Source organism: Phascolarctos cinereus, unplaced genomic scaffold (genome assembly GCF_003287225.1).
Source record: "Phascolarctos cinereus isolate Bilbo 61053 unplaced genomic scaffold, phaCin_HiC Scaffold_7;HRSCAF=346, whole genome shotgun sequence".
Taxonomy (NCBI): domain Eukaryota; kingdom Metazoa; phylum Chordata; class Mammalia; order Diprotodontia; family Phascolarctidae; genus Phascolarctos; species Phascolarctos cinereus.
In genome coordinates this window covers 49,796,367-49,816,511 of record NW_027556180.1, presented here as the reverse complement: position 1 = coordinate 49,816,511, position 20,145 = coordinate 49,796,367, and the positions used below count along the sequence as shown (strand labels likewise).

At 39.1% G+C, this 20,145-nt stretch overlaps 2 protein-coding genes across 8 annotated transcripts in view; both read right to left on the bottom strand.

The window, feature by feature from the left end:
• PLSCR4 (phospholipid scramblase 4) overlaps positions 1–432 on the bottom strand; it is a 140,967-nt gene extending 140,535 nt beyond the window's left edge. Inside the window, exon 1 of the mRNA XM_020980944.2 lies at positions 388–432. The gene's annotated coding sequence lies outside the window, so the exon portion shown is untranslated. The remainder of the gene's footprint in view (positions 1–387) is intronic.
• PLSCR1 (phospholipid scramblase 1) overlaps positions 1–19,167 on the bottom strand; it is a 78,632-nt gene extending 59,465 nt beyond the window's left edge. For 2 of the 7 annotated variants that reach the window (XM_078147231.1, XM_078147232.1), the window contains exon 1: positions 161–377. In XM_078147231.1, coding sequence (XP_078003357.1) covers positions 161–359 — 199 coding nt within the window. In that variant the 5' untranslated portion in view covers positions 360–377. The other 5 variants (XM_020980949.2, XM_078147233.1, XM_020980948.2 and 2 more) reach the window with 5 other exon arrangements.
• Positions 19,168–20,145: the final 978 nt, after the last annotated feature.

Genomic DNA, 20,145 nt, shown 5'->3' with positions numbered 1-20,145 from the left:
TGCTCTCCTCCCTCCTCTAGTCCCGCACTCCCTAAATCCATCCCCTTCCCCTGCACTCCAGACTCCCAGATTGACAACCTGCCCCTTCCTACTCCGAACCAAACCCTGGCACCCGACCAGGGTCTCTAACAAAGCCGAGCTGCCGGCACGCTCCACCTACCCCTTTTCTCCCCCTCTTCCTGAATTCTGCAGCTCCCAGCTCGCTCTGCTTCTAATCTGACCTGCGGACTCTCTCCCAGCCTCTCCCGCGTCTGACTCTCTTTCTCTGTCTCCCTAAAACAGTAACAGAAAAGGGAGTAGCCCTTAGCTGAAGGTACGTGGTATTTCCCATTTAGTTCTTTGTGTGGTTCCACCCTCATACCCTTAGCAGAGTGAAGAATTACCTACCTGACTCTAGTCCTCTGGTCTGACTCGAACTGTGTGGTTAAAAGCCTTTCATCAGAGGAAATGTAGGAAGAAAAAAACACACACACACACACACACACACACCTGGGCAGGCAGAGACTGTTAACCAACAGACTCCGCCTTTGCAACGTAATTAAACCTCTAGGGAGAGGTCCTTCTTTTGAAATTGTGCTTTTCTGAACCCGGATCCCTTCTGAGTGAGACTGGTGACTTTGCCTAGCCCTGCCTCACTTACATCCAATTCACTTGTAAGTCAAGAGATCACCCTCCTGACGTCATTGGTCCTCTTCAAGAAGGAAGGATGAACAATCCCCACTCCTTTTCACTTCCTCCTTCTGTTTTTCTGCTATATAAAATCATGGAGTTGGAAGAACAGAGACCTCAATTCCTTTCCCAAGTCTACGATAAGATTCAATATTGAGACATCAATTGATGGTCATTAAGAAAATGGGCATGCACATTCACACAGCCTTCCTAATGGTACAGGAAACACATTTTAAGGGAGAGAAGAGGAAAACTTGTATTTTTGCCTGGGAATTGTAAAGATTCATACAGAGAGGAGGGAGTGATACATGTGAGCAGGCTTTCTGTAGATCTCAGTACAAACAGAGGGAGCTCTGATTCTGAAGAAGATAAGCAGTCATAGGAGCAAGGAGCTGGAAAGGACCTAAGAAGGCCTACTCCCTCATTTTACAGATGAAGGAACCGAGGCTGAGAAGATATCTGACTTGTCCAGGGCCATGCAGCTAGGTGCCTGAGCTTGGGTTTTCTGACTCCAAGTCTAACACTACTTCCTGAAAGCGTGATGCCCCTTACAGTTTAGCTAAGAGTGCACAGAGAGTTTGTTCCCAGTACTCAGACCTGCTTGGGCAAAGGCTTGGAGTGAGAAATAAAGGGACATTTGAATCAGATGTGTGATGGGATCAGTAAGAAGAGTGAGGTCAGGATTAATTAGGAAGCCTTGAATCTAACAAACCAGGCAACCAACAATCATTTATTGATCACCTAGGAGGTACCAACTGCTGGACTTAGTACTCAGGGTACAAAGTTCCTGAATTTTCCCAGTTTACATATTTACTAGATCCTTTGATTAGGTTGAATGACATTGATGATAGATAAGATGCAGTTAAAGCATTTTAGTGTTTTATTGTCCCCACCTACCTGAAGGGCAGGTCAAGTCAGTATTTTCTAAAGAAAAAAAAACTTGCATTGGAGAAACAAGTAAAATTCTAGAGATTTAAAAATTTGTTTTCTCTCTGGCCCTTAAAACCCTTCACAACCTGGCTCCTTTCACCATGTCCATTCATGTCACATTTTACTTCCCTCCACATACTCAGCAATGCTTCTCTGGGCTTCTTGCTGTTCTTCCCACCTGCTCTCTCCTCTCCTCCTAGTCTCTGCGTTTGTACTGGCTGCCCTCCAGAGCTGGAATGCACTCCCTCTTCACCTCCTCCACTTGGCATTTGGCTTCCTTGAGAATTCAAATAAAATAGCACCTTCATCAGAAGGCCCTTTGCCCTTGCTGCCAGATGCTAGGGCCTTCCCACTGAAATTACATCCATGTACTTTATATGTATTTGGTATGTACATAGTTATTTAGAATTACCCTCCCTTGTTAGGATGAGAGCTCCTTGAATCGTTAATTTTTTTCTCTGTACCCCATTACCTGGCACAGAGTAAGGTCCATAAATGTTTGTTGATATTATAATGGCTGATATAACATATTTTTGATACAATATTTTAAAATGCTTTACATATATCATCTCACTTGAGTTTCACAAGCTATATACTATATACAAGGGCCTTCTTCTAAATCTGGAGAGGACAGCTCAGAAAAATAATGTGATTTGCTTGTGATCACACAACCCGCAAGCCTCAGGGTTAGATATGAGATCAGAGCTTCCCTCCTCCAAATTCAGCCCTCTGTACCCTGCCTAAGACCCGAAAAAATAGAAACTCCTCCCCAAGCAATGGGCAGAGATCAGGGGTATCCTCTAGGAGAGATAGGATCTGGGTGCAATGTGGGGTTTCCAGATGTATCTCTCTCTCAGGAAGACAAAGAAGGACTAGAGAAGGCTGCTAAAGAGGAAGAAAAGAAGAAAGGACAGAGAGTGGGCATCTCCCTTCTAGGGAGCCCACATGGATCTCACACTAGATACGAAGACTATGTAGACCTATGGGAACACAAAATGATGTAGCACAAAGTCTGCAGAGTCAGAACCACAGTATACAGGATTATTAATTATAGCTTTGTGATTGTTTTCCCTTGGACAGGACCTGTGATTTCATTTACACTCCCAATGACGGACCTCCTTCTACCAATGCAGATTGTAGTTGCTCAAAACTCTTAGAAATTGCCTGAAGCACATGGAGGTCTAGCTTTTGGCCTGTGCTGAATCACCTGGAGGTGCCTCAGCAGAAGATGCCCCATTGTACATGTATAGCCTATATCAGATTACATGACGTCATGGGAAAGTGGGAGAGGGGAGGAGGGAGAAAAAGGGGGGACAGAAGAGAGAGTAAAAAATTGAAACTCAAAATCTTGTACAAGTGAATGTTGAAAATGATCTTTGGAAACACATGTACAAAAGTATTTATGGTAGCTCTTTTTGTGGTGGCAAAGAATTGGAAATTGAGGGGATGCCCATCAATTGGGGAATGGCTGAACAAGTTGTGGTATATGAATACTACTGCGCTATGAGAAATGATGAACAGGTGGACTTCAGAAAAATCTGGGAAGAGTTGTATGGACTGATGCTGAGTGACGTGAGCAGAATCAGGAGAACGTTGTACACAGTAACAGCCACACTGTGCAATGACTGACTTTAATAGACTCTTCTCTTCTCAGCAACACAAAGATTTAAAACAATTCCAAAAGACTTATGATGGAAAATGGTATTCACATCCAGAGAAAGAACTTTGGAATCTGAATGTAGATGAAAGCATATTATTTGCCCTCCTTTTCTTTTGTTGTTTTGTTTTGTTTGTTTTTTTCTTTCTCTTGCTTCCTCCCACTAGTTCTAATTCTTCTTTACATCATGACCAATGTGAAAATATGTTTAATATGAATGTATAAGTAGAGCCTATATCAGATTGCATGCCAGCTTGGGGAGGGGGAAGGAAAGAGAGGAGAAAATTTAAAACTCAAAATCTTATGGAAGTGAATGTTGAAAACTAAAAATAAATAAATTATTTAAAAAAGAATATGATTTATGCATGTAATCAGCAACAAAAAAAATACTATTAAGTGGGGAAAGATAAAGTGCTATGTAAGTGCTCAAAAAAAATTTAAAAAAGAAATTAACTGAAACAATGGGAAATTAAGTGACTGACACAGCCAGTGTGTTTAAGAGGCAGATCTTGAACTCAGGTTTTTCAAAGGCCAAAGCTACAGCTCTATTCTCTTGCTATGGGGCCTAAAATATAAATAATGAAAGTCACTACATAATTCCACAACAATGTATAGAAGATAAGAATTCAGAAAGAGATAGAGAACTGAGTGGAAAATTTTGGAAAAGTTAATATTTACATGTAAGATTTCTTTCATATTTCACCACCCACTCCCACCCCATGGGATGTAACCTTCTCTTGCAAAAGAAAAAAAAGCAGATAAGCAAAAACTAGATCTGCCTTCACTGGATGTGATAATGAATGCAACATTCTGACAGCATAAGTACCCTGAATTTGCAGAAAGAAGGAAGTTATGGGTTTACTATCTATTTTCCTGAACCATTGTGGCATACTCAGTTACTCAGTGTTACTTATCTTTTGGAGATCTTTTCATTTGCCTAACCATGGTCTTTCTGCATCTTATTCTTCCATTTCTTCTTATTTAACTCCAAATAAGTTCATATAAATCCTCCTGTGTTTCTCTGAATTCTATATATTTCTCATTTTTACTACATAATAATATTCTATTTTATTCATATGCAACAATTCCCCCTTTCTCTCTCTGTTTCTCCTTCTCAGAGTAATAAGAATTTCTGATTTCATGTACAATTTTAAGCCTTCTTTTTATCAATATCTTATTTTATATAACATCATTTCCTAATATCTACCTTCCCCAATCTAGTATTCCATTCCTTAAAAAAAAAAAGATTCAAAAACAATGAAAAAAAAAGTTAAGCAAAAGTAATCTTATACATTAACTATGTCTGATGGTATATGCAATATGCCATTCTAATGCAGAACATTATTTTGCCATTTAGGTAGTAGGGCCCTTTAAGCCATGGAAAGCAAAAGTTGGTGCTTAATCTTGCCCCAGACCTCTTTCCTCCTAAATCTAAACAATAGTGAAATGTACTCTTGCTTAGCTCAGCATAGCCCGTACCTCCAACGCAAAGGGATAAGAAAGCTTGCAATATAACTGCTTTAGATAATTATGTTTATAACAGAGACCAGGACACCTGGTCTGGTTTGTGTGATCTCTGATCCATAATAATGGGGTGCTTGGGTGCTTGTGCCCCAATTTCTCCCTAGTCTCAGAAACACTGTCTCTAACAACCATTCCCCAGCCCAAGGACACTGTGCCTAGCATGGGCCTCAGCATGACCCTTCTCTCTCTCCCCTGGTACAGCTACACAGAGCTGGGCTGCTCAGGCCCCAGCCCTCAGATCATGTCTCTGGAAGCCTCCCAATTCCTCAGTAAGTTCCTGTATTGTGAGAAAGCTTTCCCTTGCTGCAGAGCATTCTCTCATCAAGACAAAGGAAGAGGGGTGTCCCTGACCAGCCCAAGAACTCTTCCTCTTGCCAGACTTCAAAGATCCATCCCCCTCCCTGTCCTGTATACTCCCTGTACTTTCCCATCCAAAGCCCCCAAAGACACCTGCACCTTTGGATTACCTCATCAGTGTTCCTGGCATTTCTTTCCCATGCTCTTTTCCATATAAACCCTAGCTTGACCCCTGATCGGGGCTGCTTGATTTGGATGTGCATACCCCTGCCAGCTGTGCCCTAATAAATCCACATCTTAAATTACATCTGGGTTTCGCTTGCTGATTTCTCGGTACAACATTTTGGCGGCCCCAGTGAGATAGCAGCATCCCATGTCGCTGCAGAGACCCACCTGGAGAGGACATCAGCCTTGGGAGGGGGGAATTGTTCTGTTCTGACTTTTAGGGGAGCCGGCCCCTGATGATGTTCCAGGGCCCCAGGACTCAGGACTAGGAGAAGCCTCCCTCCCCGACTCCGACTGTACCTCATTTCGGCCCTCGTGGACCTGGTAACCCTCTGGAGGTAAATGTCTGCATACCTGTTTTCTGGTGGGGAACGACTGTCAGACGTGGCAGAGCACTTAGTGCCTCAATCCCCCAGGCACCCCGAGATGTCGGGACTATGCCTGTATCTGGTTCCTGGTTTCTGTCTTAGTTCTGTCGGGCGTGTCTCATTCCTGGTTTCTGTCTCAGTGTTGGTCTATTAGTTTATATGTGTAGAGATTGTGTTTTTAAGAGATTCTGTTTTGCAGTGATCTGCCTGAAGCCACCTCTGTTTCATACTGAAAGGCAGGTGTCAGACTGGATTGCAGACAGTTTTCTCCAGGGCAGTTCCTTTGACTTCCATTGGGAAGACGTGTTTGTGTTCAGGCTTTTATTGTTTGCCTGTGTCTGTGTTCTGCAATAATGGGGGGATACAGCTGGTACATCATTTCCCTCCCTTTTGGGTTGTTTGCAGCCAGACAGCCAAAGGCTGCAGCAGGACTCTGAAAAGTTGCCTTCTTTCTCCCCCTCTCCCTCCCCAGGTAACAGCAGCTTCAAAGGAGTACGTGGATAGCACAGGGAAAGAGAGAGGAATACTTTAGTATTTAGGTTATATGGTTGGTAGAGGGCAAGTTGGGAAGGATTTGTGAAGTGTCAGGTCAGAATTAGAAAGGAATGAGATATGTACGGGTTTTAAGGGGATTTTAAATCATTAGAAAGAAAGGCAAGGAAGTTTAAGCATGTAGGAGAGAGGAGTGTGTGTAGAAAATTTGAAGGGAATATGGTTTAGTTGCATGGTGTGGCTGGAGGTTTTGGAAGTGAGAAGGTTTTGGGACTTTTGCATGAGTAATAGTTTCTCTCTCTCTCTGCATTCTAACTCTGGCCAAGTTTGAGCATGGAGACAAAGAGAAAAGTTCTTGTGTACCAGAACATAGACAAATGGTTTATGTGCTGAGGACTACGGCTTGCTGGGTTTAGTTGGTATTTTCCCACCAGCCCCAGCTCTTCCAAATTGGTAAATATGTGAGGTTTTCAATTTCAGAACTTGTTACACTGTGTTGCACTTAAGTACATTGAAGGAAACTCAGATGAGTGGATTGTTTTGAGTGCATAGTAAGGGCAGTTTGAGGAGAGATGGAGGGAATTATGTCCACCCACCTTTCAGGCTAGATCCCCGGGTGGGTTCTTTTAAAGATTGGTCATTATGGGAAAGAAAAAGCAATCAGAATACCGGTCCATTACATTTCTAAGCTTAACAAGGGTATTGCATTTGGGAATATATTTTTGTCTATCCCTCCAAAGCTAAATAAATAAATAGGGGAGAGTGAATGGGTTAGAATGAACTTCCAAGTTTTATTTGCTTTTAAGAGGAAATTTCACCTATAATTCTTATCAAATCCGTGTAAATGTTTCCTGTGTTGTTACATTCCTGAGTAAATGAGAATCCTTGAGATACGTTAATTTGGAGATTTATGTACTACCACATTCACTATCTAGGTGAGATTCCAGAATGTAATAGTGTTTCCTAATTTCCAGTGATATATTTACAGACAAAGAAAAACAACTGAGTAAATTTTTAAAAGGTTGATAATATTTGTTATTGTGGTAATGTTCTTCACGCATTATAAAAACTGAATTTTTTTTCTCTGTTTTTGACTAAGGAACTTTGTGATATCTAGGAATTCTGTAACAACTAGGAATTTAGTTTGTTATGGTACTTTGGGAAGTTATTTATGTTACTTGAGGACATTTTACATCAACTTAGTTTTAATGAATTCCATTTTTAAAGGTTTATTTTTACTTTAAGGTAGAAAGGAAAGATATCTATCACCTTAAAAATTTCTAACAAATGTTCTTCATAAAAGTCTAGTGATTATTCTTCTTAACATCAGGATAAATTTTAATCTGTTTTTAAAAAGGGCCTATAGCTAAAACAATTTGACTATCACTTCTGAAAGTTATAAGATTGTTAACTAAGTTATTTGAAATTACTGTTTTAATGTTACAACCTAGAATTGTTAATTGATTGCTGTGGGAAAAGGAGGGAATTGGGTAAAAGCCTTATCCACATTGGTTCTGCCCATTTAGAACAGTCCTCCTTCGGGTAAGGGGGTCGGCAGGCAGGGGCACCAGGATTAGCCCCTCCCTGGGGTATAAGGCAATTCCCCTTACTTTGTAAACTTGCCCCGCTCCCTGAAAAAAAAAATCTGTGTGAGGAAGGTCATCTGCTGTGAGAAGAAAAAAAAAACGCTTGTTTGGAGTTTTCTAACAATGAACTTGGCTTGCTGAGAAGTTACAAGTTTATGTATGATAGACAGAAATGATTTCTAATGATTGGCTTTTACACCAGGACAAGTTTAAATGTTAAGTGCAATCTCTTATGTATGTGAGTCCTGGTAAATCTTATTGCTGATTGCAACTCCATGGGAATATATTAACTATATCTGGCTTTAAGCTATGGTTAGTGAAACTTGCTGTTTGACGTAAAAGGCTCTTGGGACTCTAACTAATTTTGTTTTGAGTTTGAATATGGGTATCTGAAAGAAATGCCAGGAACACTGATGAGGTAATCCAAAGGTGCAGGTGTCTTTGGCGGCTATGGATGGGAAAGTACAGGGAGTATACCAGACAGGGAGGGGGATGGATCTTTGGAGTCTGGCAGGAGGAAAAGTCCTTGGGCTTGTCAAGGACACCCCTCTCCCTCTGTCATGATGAAAGAATGCTCTGCAGCAAGGGAAAGCTTTCTCACAATACAGGAACTTACTGAGGAATTGGGAGGCTTCCAGAGACATGATCTGAGGGCTGGGGCCTGAGCAGCCCAGCTCTGTGTAGCTGTACCAGGGAGAGAGAGAAGGGTCACGCTGAGGCCCATGCATGAATAACTGCTAGGCACAGTGTCCTTGGGCTGGGGAATGGTTGTTAGAGACAGTGTTTCTGAGACTAGGGAGAAATTGGGGCACAAGCACCCAAGCACCCCATTATTATGGATCAGAGATCACACAAACCAGACCAGGTGTCCTGGTCTCTGTTATAAACATAATTATCTAAAGCAGTTATATTGCAAGCTTTCTTATCCCTTTGCGTTGGAGGTACGGGCTATGCTGAGCTAAGCAAGAGTACGTTTCACTATTGTTTAGATTTAGGAGGAAAGAGGTCTGGGGCAAGATTAAGCACCAACTTTTGCTTTCCATGGCTTAAAGGGCCCTACTACCTAAATGGCAAAATAATGTTCTGCATTACACCATACCTACAGTCTTCTCTTTCTCTGCAATGAGAGAAAAAAGTGAATTTTCTCAACTTCTCTTTGGGGCCAAGTCCATACATTATATACATTTAGTTTCTTTTTGGTATACTTTCCATCTATATATAGTCATTCTATTTATTAGATCCCTGATTCTACATTAGTTTATAGATATTCTCATGCTTCTCCTGATTTCTTCATTGTTATTTCTTATATCAGAATAACATTGCATTATATTCACATACTATAATTTATGTAGCCAATCTCCAAAGAATAACAATATAATTAGGCTTTAATCTTCTGTGTTTTGATACTACTCTTTCAAAAGACACCAATGACATTGTAATAATCAAATCCAGAACCCTTTTTATTTTTATAATCCTTATCCCCCTTACTCTCTTTGCAATTTTTGATGCAGTTGACTTTTCCTTCTTATTGGGGACTTATCCCTTTCCTACCCTCTAAACACCAATTCTCTGGCTAGTTTCCTTCTTTCTCATATTCTTTCCAACCATTTAACCTGGGTGTTTCTGGGGGTACGTAATACGACTTTTTCTACTCTCTTTTTACATTCTTTCCTGATTAATCTCACACATTCCCATTAAAAATCCAATTAATGTGAACATGTCTTTTCAAACTTCCAAAACTTCCCAGCTTTAGTGCTGAATTCTCTTCTTGGCCATAGACCTGTTCTGCTACTTGCCCATAGACCATTTGCAATTTGGTACTCCATTGCTACTTTGAACTCAACATTTCCCAAATGAAACTTATTGTCTTTGGTCCTGAAGTTCTAATTCTTTTTAATATCCTGTCTGTTAAGTCCACCCTTCAGGCCATGTCCTATGCTCATAACTTTGGAGTTAAGTTCAATTCTTCTCTTTTCCACATCAATTACCACGTCCTGTTGATTCCAGCTCTGCAACCTTGCTTACATCTACCTCCTCTACTCCCACTATCACAACCCTCCCAAAAAATAGACCCTCATTGCCACCTACCTAGACTATTGTCATAATCGTTTCTTACCATGTTCTCTCTCATCCCACCAATCCATTCTGCTGTCAGAATTATCTTTATTAGGCATATATTTAATCACCTCACTTCTTGGCTCAAAAAATCTTTAGAAGATCCATATTGTTATTAAGGTAAAATGCAAACTTCTCTACTTCTCTACAGGCCCTGTAATATCATATGCTACCTTATTTTCCTAAATTTGCTTCATGCTAAGTCCCTTCAGCACATTGTATGATAAATTCAAACACTCCTAGGACAAGCCATCTGCTTTACTCCTTTTCCTCACCTTTGTTCACATGTGGCATCTACCTATTGAATTATTGCTTTTCTTTAAGGGGCAACTTAAAAGCCACTTCTCTCAGGAAGCCTTTCCAGTAATGGCCTTCTCTCTCAGATTTCACATCGCATTTTCTTTTCCAACTTTCTAGCATGTGTCTTACATAATACTATGTATTGTGATTGTTTGTGTTTTAACCCTTTATAAGAAATTTGGTTCTACAAGAGTTCCTAGTACAGTGGTCTGCATGTAATATGCACTTAACAAGTGTTGAATGAGTGTTGTTGAATGAATGAAAGATACTTGACAACTACAGACTACAAATCTACTCATATACATACCCAAATGGATCACTGCTCTCATCTACTTGGAAGTTCGTTCAATGATGCAAATCACAACATAATTTGACTTGTATCCAATGGTTACTTACACAGTTTCAACCTGTAATCAAACTGTATATAACCATTAGGTATAGGCCATATCAGAAACAGAACTCACTTTAATAAGACATTTTTTTGCATGTGAAAATTTGAATTACTCTTAAAAACAATTTTTTTATATACATCAGCAGATATAGCTGTTAAATGCCACTAGAGGAAAATAGATTTTTCTTTCTTTTTTTTCCTATGGAATTCTTGGTTTTTGTCAATACTAAAGGGATGTACTTTTGTTTCTCATCAATTTTCTCTTTCTTGTCATATATATCATTAAAGAAATTATTTTAATAGAAAAGAGCCCTGCTAACTATACAGTGTAGAAAATGTAGGTTTAAAAATCTAACTTTTAAAATTAGCTTTATTAATTTAACTATTAAGTTTTAAATAATGTTTTGCCAGCCAACATAGGACCATAATGACCTTCTAATTCAGATTTCAGAATACCATGACCTGAGCCTCAACCTATTTCATTTTTTTTCAAAAATCAAAAATCATTATATAACCAAAAGAAGAACAGAGACAAAAGGATTTTTGAGGTTATTCTACTTGATGGCATAATACAAAAGAACTTTTAGACTTTTATGTAAGAAACAAATTTAAATTAAATTAAGAAATAAGTGAATAAAATTATTCCTTGTACACTTCAATAATTTGAAACATCTGTGATTGCATCAGTGAAGATAGTCCTTTCACCTATGCTGATTACAACCCTTTAGATATAGTTCTTCATGAGATGTTATATATAAAATATTTTAATTAACTGGTGGTCAAGCTTCCCTTGAGGAGCATTTTCACACTTTACTAGACTGGTCCTTGTAGGATAGAAATGGAGTCAAACTCTGGGTCGGTATTCTAACCCTCTGACACTTGATAGTAAATGTAAGAATTTTCCCTCAGCCAGAATAGTCTTCAAGAAAACAAGATCAAACCCATACCACTATGGGAATCAGCAGGGTAGAGTGGAGAAGATGTTGTGCTTGGAGTCAGCAGGACCTTGGGCCTAAATCTGCCTTAAATATTTTCTAGGTGTTTGACCTAGGATAAGCCATTTGACTTCTCATGTGTAAAAAAAAATGAGATAAAAGCACATAAAACAGAACTGAATGGAACAAGTGAGATAATATTAATTAAGGGCTTTGTAAAACATAAGGTTCTACATCAAGTCAAGAAGCATTTATTAAGAGCCCACTATGTGTGTACCGTGATATTATGCATCATCGTAATAAATCCAGTGACTTCTTATTACCTCCAGGATCAAATATCAAATCCTGTTTTATGTTCAAAGACCTTCATAAGCTGACCCCCTTATACGTTTAGGTTCTTCTTACACTGTCCTCCTCTCTATGTGCTCTGTGATCCAGTGACACCAGCATCCTAGTTGTTACTCATTCAAGACACTCCATCTCCCCAACTCTGGACATTTTCAGTCATTCAGTTAATAAAACAAATTATTGAGCACCTACTAAGTGCCAGGCACTGTGCTAAGAACTGAGAATACAAAAATAGACACAAGGCAGTCAAGCTACGGGGGAAGCAACAAGCAATGAAATATGTATAAATAGATTGTGTACAGGATAAATATGAAATAATTAAGAAAGGTAGGCACTGGAGTTAAGAGGAGTTGTTAAACATTTCCTATAAAAGTGAGACTTTATTTGGGATTTGAAAGAGGCCAGGGAAGCCAGCAGGTGTATAAGAGGGAGAACATTCTAGGCACAGGGGACAGCCAGAGAAAATGCCTGCAGCCAAGAGATAGAGTGTTTTGTAGATGGAACAGCAAGGAAGGAAGTGTCACTAGATTGAAAAGTACTGCCAGGGAGCAAAGTGTAAGACAGCTGGAAAGATAGAGGAGAGCTAGATTATGAAATGCTTTGAACACCAAACAGAGGTTTTGTATTGGACCTGGAGGTGATCAGTTTGTCACTGGACTTAACTGAGTGGGAAGGGTGATACAGTGGGACTCTCATTTTAGGAAAATCACCTTGTGGGCTGAATGCAGGATGGATTGAAGTGGGGACAGACTTGAGGCAGGCCGACCAACTAGCACGCTATTGCATAGTACAGGGGATGAGGTGATGACAGCCTGCACCAAAGTGATGGTAGTATCAGAGGAAAGAAGGGGACATTTCCAAAAGATGTTGCAAGGTTGAAATTGATAAGCCTTGTCAACAGATTAGGTATGAAGGATTAGAAAAAAATAGTTGAGGATGATATATTGCCAACCCAGGAGACTAGAAAAATGATTACAATAATAGAGAAGGTAGGAGTGGGAGCAGAGTTAGGAGGAAAATGATGATTTCAGCTTTGTCCATGTTGAGTTTAAGATGTTGACTGGACATTTCATTTCAGATGTCTGAAAGGATGTCTGAAAGTCTGAAAGCAGAGGGGTTGGGATAAGATAGGTAGATTTGAGAATTATCAGCATGTGATGATAATTAATGAAGTAGTATAAAAGGAAAAGAGAAGAGGCCCTGGGACAGAACCTTGTGGGATATCTGCTGTTAGAGAGTGATCTGGATAAGAATCTTACAATAGGTAGGAGAAGAACAAGAAGAGTGGTGTCCTGCAATCCTAGGGAGATAAGTATATCTAGGAAGAGGGGTGATCAACAGTGTCAAAGGCTACAGAGAAGTCAAGGAGAAGAAAGACTGAGAAAAGGACACTGGATTTGGCAATTCAGAGATTACTGATAATTTTGGAGAGAACAGTTTTGGTGGAATGATGATGTTGGAAGTCTGACTGTAGGTTTAAGAAAAGAATGAGAAGAGAGAAAGAGGAGACGCCTATTATAGACAGCCTTTTCACAAAGTTTAGCCACAATCCACCTCCAAAGAGAGTACTGATAGAGTCTGAATGCAGATTGAAGCATAGTTTTTTAACTTTTATTTTTTCTTGAGTTTTTGAGGGTTTTTTTGTTTGTGTTTTCTTTCACAATATGACTAATATTTAAAACATGAGGGAGCAGAGAGGAAGGGAGTGAAAAAACCTTAAAAAATGAATGTTAAAATTTTTATATGTAATTGGAAAAAATAAAATATTTGAAAAAAGAGGAGCTGAACCACGAAAGAGTAAATGGGATATAGTTCAGGGGATGGAACGATCAATGAGGGTTTTTTGAGGATGGGGGAGAAATGGGCATAATTATAGACAGTAGAGAGTGAGCCAGTACACAGCTAGAAATTGAAAATAAGAGACGGACCCTGTAAAGGCTTACATGAACTGATGTAAAGTGAAGTGAGCAGAACCAGGAGAATGCTGTACACAGCAACAGCAGTACTGTACAATGAAGAACTGTAAATGACTAAGCTGTTCTCAGCAACACAATGATCTAAGACAATCCCAAAGGACTCATGATGAAGCATGCTATCTGCCTCCCGAGAAAGAACTGATGATGTCTGAATACAGACTGAAGTATGCTATTTTCACTTTTCTTTCACTGTTCTTTCATTTTTTTTTAATATGAGTCTTCTTACACAAAATTACTAATATGGAAATGTTTTATATATGTATAAAATATACCAGATCGTTTAATGTCTCAGGGAGGGAGAGAAGGAGGGAGAGAATTTGGAATTCAGAACTTTTTGAAAAACATATTAAAATTATTTTAACATGTAATTGGGGAAAAATAAAAGAATATAAAAAATAAGACTAGGAGACCAAGGATGTACCCTCAAATGAAATTAAATTAGGAGAAATTGGTTTAATCTTAAAAGTGATAGAGTGGGGACGACAGAGAGGAGAATATATTGAAGGCCATTAGATGGAATGGGATCACTTGGCAGGAATAGGAGTTAGCTTTGGCTAGGAATAATACCACCTTATACTGTGAAACAGAGGCAAAGGAAGAGATAGTGGCAGAAGACATATGAATGATAGTAGATAAAGAAGAGAGAGAAGAGGAGTTCATGGCTAATGACCTCAATTTAGAAAAAATATGAGAATGTGCAAACTATGAGACAAGGTTCTCAGTTGAGACAGGATGGGGAGCCACAGGAAGTGGAGAGATGAAAAAATTTGGAAGACCTACTGTGGAAAGTGGGATATTGAGTTGATAAGAGAGGTATATATAGTAGGATTGCCTAGCAGCAGTGATGGCCGAATTGAGGTTGCATAACAAAAACTTATAATGGACTCAACAAGAGTGGTTGCGTGATTTTCCCCACCTCCCTTCAGCAGCTTGTGTCAAAGAGCAGCAAATGGTGGGAGTAATCCAAGACTGAAGCTTGACTGAGCACAATCACTGAAATGATAAGGGGACTAAGGCCTCAGGAGAAGAGGGATTCTGGTGGTTCCTCTAAATTTTCAAAGCTCACAAGGTTGTTCCACCCCTCCTACACTTTCACAGCATCTCTTCCTCCTCATTCAAACTTCTAATGAGTTTCATTGACTATGTCCTATCTGGAGATGATGAGGATGATGACAATAAACATGAATTTTTATTATGCAAAATTTAAAGAGGATTTTAATGGAAGGCTGCTGTTTATAACTTGAAGAATAATCATAACCTACCATTAACATCCTATTAAATCATTGATATGATGCTTCCATTATATCTGTGATCTCATCACTGTGAATATGTTCCCCAGTGATGAATACTGCACCCATCCATGCCTCCTTTTCTTTCCATGTTATTCCTTAAGGGACTTGGTGCTATGCAAAACTGTCGGGTCTGGAGTCAGAGGATCTGTGTTCAAATCTTGACTTTCCCACTTATGACCTGTATGATCTTGAAAAAGTAACTTAACCTTTTGAGGCCTCAGTCCCCTGATCATAAAATGGAATTTCACACATATGATAAGGAGACTCCAGCACATCATCCCCTATATGAAGGGATCCCATCTATCGGAGCAACCACTGCAGATTTATTTTTTTCATCACTTTAAAAATATTTTTTCACTTTGACTTAGTCTTCTGTTCTTAGATTCTCTTCCTAACTAACATTATATAGAAATTCCATGGAATAATTAAGGGGAAGATAAATTGCTATCTCACAGTGCTATGTAAAGAGAATGTCAAATCAATTCAACAAGCATTTATTAAGTGCCAATATATGCCAAACACTGTGCTAAGCACAGGAGGTATAAAGAAAGGGATGGACCAAGCAGTCCTTTCTCTCAAGGAGCTACTCATTTAATAGAGGAAACAATATGTAAATAACTGGGAACAAACAAGATATACAATAATATTATTTATCTTATATAAAATAGATTCTAGTATATCATATCATATATATCAATCATACCACATCATATATAATACACAATAAATTATATAGTTATAACATATTAAATATTACATTCTATCAGCACATCATATATGATCATATAGTAATGATATATGATCTGATGGAATGGAATATAATTATGTGGTATAAAATATGACACATGATAAAACAAGATACATTACATATAACATGACTTTATATACATACATGCGTGTGTATGTATGTGTATATGTGTGTGTGTATATATGTGTGTGTGTGTGTGTGTGTATACACACACACACACACACACACACACACACACATAAAAGATATCCAATATACTATGGGCAGCTTGATAGTGCAATGGGCAGAGTGTCAGCCTGGAGTCAGGAAGACTCATCTTCCTGAGTTAAAATCTGGCCTCAGACACTTACTAGCTTGTTGACCCTGGGCAAGTCACTTAACCCTGGTTGCCTCAGTTTCCTCACTTATAAAATGAGTTGCAGAAAACAATGACAAACTATACTAAGATCTTTGCCAAGAAAATAAAAAAAGGTCATCAAGAGTTGGACACAAGTGAACAACAAAAATCCAGTATGATAGGACATAACATAATGTAAAGATATACTTTAGACAGCAAAAATGTCCAGAGTTGGGAAATGGAGTGTCTTGTGCGAGGAATAGCAAAGAAGCCAGAGTCACTGGATCCTAGAGTACCTGGAAGGGTCCAGGTTATGAAGGATTTTGAACAACAGTGGATTTTATATTTGATCCTTGAGGTAATAGGAAGTCATTGTGGTTTAGTGAGTATTGGGGTGTCTTGGCAAGGCCTGTCCTCTAGAAAGCTCAGTTGGGCAGCTAAGTTGGAGGATAAGCTGCAGAGGAAAGAGATTTGATGCAGAGAATCTAATCAGCAGGTTGCAATAATATGGGCATGAATTGATGAGGGCCTGGTGCACGGCGTGAAAAAAGGATAAAAACAGTTGATATCCAAAAGATGTCAAAAATTAGAAACACCAGGATTTGGCAGCTGATCTATATATGAGGTTAAGAGTGAGAAGCTGAGGATAACATCTAACCCACGAGCCTGAGTGACTGGGATGGTGGTCCTGCCCTTGAGAGCAACAGAGAAATTAAGAAGAGGGAAGGACCTTGGGGAAAATATAGTAAGTTCAGTTTTAGACATACATGTTGGGTTTAAGATGTATGTGAGACATTCATTTCAAAATGTCCAATAAGTAGTCGGAGATGCAAGACTACATGTCAGGAAAGAGGTTAGAGCTGAACAAATAGATCTGAGAATCATCTGCATAGAGATAATTAAATCCATGGGAGTCGAGGAGATTGCCAAGACAAATAATACAGAGCAATAGAAGAATAGGGCCTTTGGGGGAGACACCCCGAGAAAGCTGGTGTGATCTAGATAAAGGTCAAAGAAAGGAGACTGAGAAAGAGTGGTCAAATGTTGGAGAAGACTCAGAAGAGAGCAGTGTCACAAAAACCTCTAGAGAAGAGGCTAAGAGGGTCAAACTATAAGACTTTATCACTTCCTTTTATAAAATATCTCATCCTTTCGGGAATTTGAAAGTTTCTATTTCTAGTATTTTAGAATTTGTTACCATATGAGGTGGTCCTCCTCTCTGCCCCTGTGTCCTACCACTGCTACAATTTTAGATTTTCTAAATTCTTTACAGAGGAAGCTGTAGTTACTTGTGACCCCAATACTCCTGAGTGTAGCTTGAAACCAGATTGAAGTGAAATTGTGAAATATTTAACAAAATAAATAAAAATATAATAAAACATAGATAATGTTAAATTTTAAAATTAGATCAATATGTGGTCTGTAAGGATCTTTATGTATTTTTTTCATACATAATATTTTCTATACATGCATGTGTACATTTCTATTTGAGTTTGACACCACTGGTTTCGATTGCCTGGATGGCAAAAGTAGCCTTGTTAACTAAGAACACTTGAGCAGTCTGTTTCTAGGCCTATGTCTAAATTTCAGTGGAACTTAAATCCAGAAATATGTGTGTATATATACATACACACACACACACATATAATATGTGTGTATGTATATATATATGTATGTACACACACATATGTATATATTTATTAAATTCATCCAGAAGACAAAGTATGCCAGTGTTATCTCTAGTTGCTTAGAAAAGTCCTTGCATGTATTAAATTTATATATATATATATATACACACACACACACACACACATACATACATATGTATGTGTGTATATGCATGCATGTATGTTTGAATATTTCCTATCTAAGGTCCATTCCCTAGATTCAATTTGTATTGTTTCCCAAAGATGCCAACTCTGTTTCTTTGGTTTATTCACAGAAAGTGAAAAAGAAAGTAAGAGTAGGAAAGAAACAGATATTTATAAAACACTTGCTAAGCGCCAAACACTGTCCTAAGCGCTCTTTAAACATTGTCTCATTAAACTCATAAGAACCCCGGGAAGGAGATGATATTATTGTCCCATTTTACAGATGAGAAAACAGGCAGATAGCAGTTAAGTGCCTTGGTCAAGGTCACACTGCTGGTGCTATATCTGAACTCAGGTCTTTTTGAGTCTAGGTCCAGAACTTGATCCATGAGGCACCTACCTGGCTGCCTCCAAGTATAACCTTTTGGGGTACTTCCTCAGACTTGAAATTTAATCTTCTCCACCATAACACCTGATAAACTTTGCAAAGTACCTTACTGTCTTATTTTTCTTTGTTAGCCTATGATTATTCCTTGCCCAATATTACTCTTATCTCACATAAAAATGCAAACCCTTCTTTCTTTCCAACGATGTGAGGAGTGGTACATGAGAAAGAGCCCCGACTGGATTCAGAAGGCCAAGTTTCATGCATGTGACTTTGTTTTTATTTTATTTCATTTATGTATTTTTGGTGAGGCAATAGGGTTTAAGTGACTTGCCCAGGGTCACAGAGCTAGTGTTATGTGTCTGCGTCAGGTTTTGAACTCAGGTACTCCTGACTCCAGCACTGGTGCTTTATCCACTGTGCCACCTAGCTGCCCTCTTTGTTTTTATTTTTATACATTTTAATTTAGTATTTAAACTTTTTTTCTTTTTTAAACTTTGAGTTCTAAATTTTCTCCCACCCATCCCCCACCCCCCCACATATTGACAAGGCAAGCACCATTATATTGATTATACATGTGAAATCATGAAAAACTGCAAGTGCTCCCTTCTGTCTACACTCCCGTACCTGTAGGATCTCCCTTACCTCCTGGCCACCAGATCCTCGAAGCTGGACTCAGCGGGATTGGCTCTGCCCAGGCCGTGAAAAGTTAGGACAGCTGAAACTCCTTAGCAGTCTCTGGAAGTTTTGATATTGATCATTAAGGAGTTTTGAAACACCTCCTTACAACCCTAGTCACTTCCTTCCCCTACTCCCTTCCCTTAAGTCAAGAGGGTATCTCCCTGCAGGACTACAGACAGCCTGGGAGTTTTTCTGTTAAGCCCTCTCATCCCAGATCAGATTAGGAAAAGAGTTTACCCTTCCACCCCTACCTTACCCCAGCTGGTGAAAGGAAGGAGGGGGAGGGGCAGCAGCTACAGCCTGGAAGTATCTTCCAGCACACAGCTGTGGGGGGGATGGGTCAAGGAATTTGTTAGTATGTAGAAATCTCTAGTGATTGGCTTTTGCACGAGGACAAGGTTAAATTTGAGATGTAAGTCCTGGTAAATTTTTGATTAGTGAAACTTGCCATCTGATGTCATGGAGCCATAACGAATTGTGATTTGGGTCATCTGATGGATCATAAAAATCCATCCATAATCAATAGTCAATAATCCACCATCTGAGAGAAATGCCACAAGCTACTCAGAGAGAATGTGACTGTTACAGGTGGAGGTCTGCATCTTGAAAAGCTGAGAGCACAGTCTTAGCCTCAGCCTAGGATGGGATCCTCCTGGCTCAGTTTCCCCATTGTATTCCTTTGAAAAGTGTTGTTTCCCACCTGACTATTCCTGAGTAAGGCTACAAGGTACAATTGATCCTATATGGTTGGAAAACTGTGATGTTTTATCTAATCATATCCTTGCTTTTCATTTTTATGGCAAATTTCTGTAATCAAAGCAAGTGGTCAGTAAAACACTCCAGCACAATGCAAGTATATGTAATCTTGCCGTTTTCCATCTGAATGTGTAGTCATTCGGGTCCCAGACAGTTGGGTAAGTGAGTACTCCTGCATGTTCATGTGAAAGATAAAATCCCTAGAACAGAACATTCTTTCTGAATGATATTGGAATAATTGGACAAAGGAAAAAAAAAGTTATGGAACAAATGCAAAATGTAATGTTGAATCATTATTCCACAGACTAAGGCTGAGCTACTA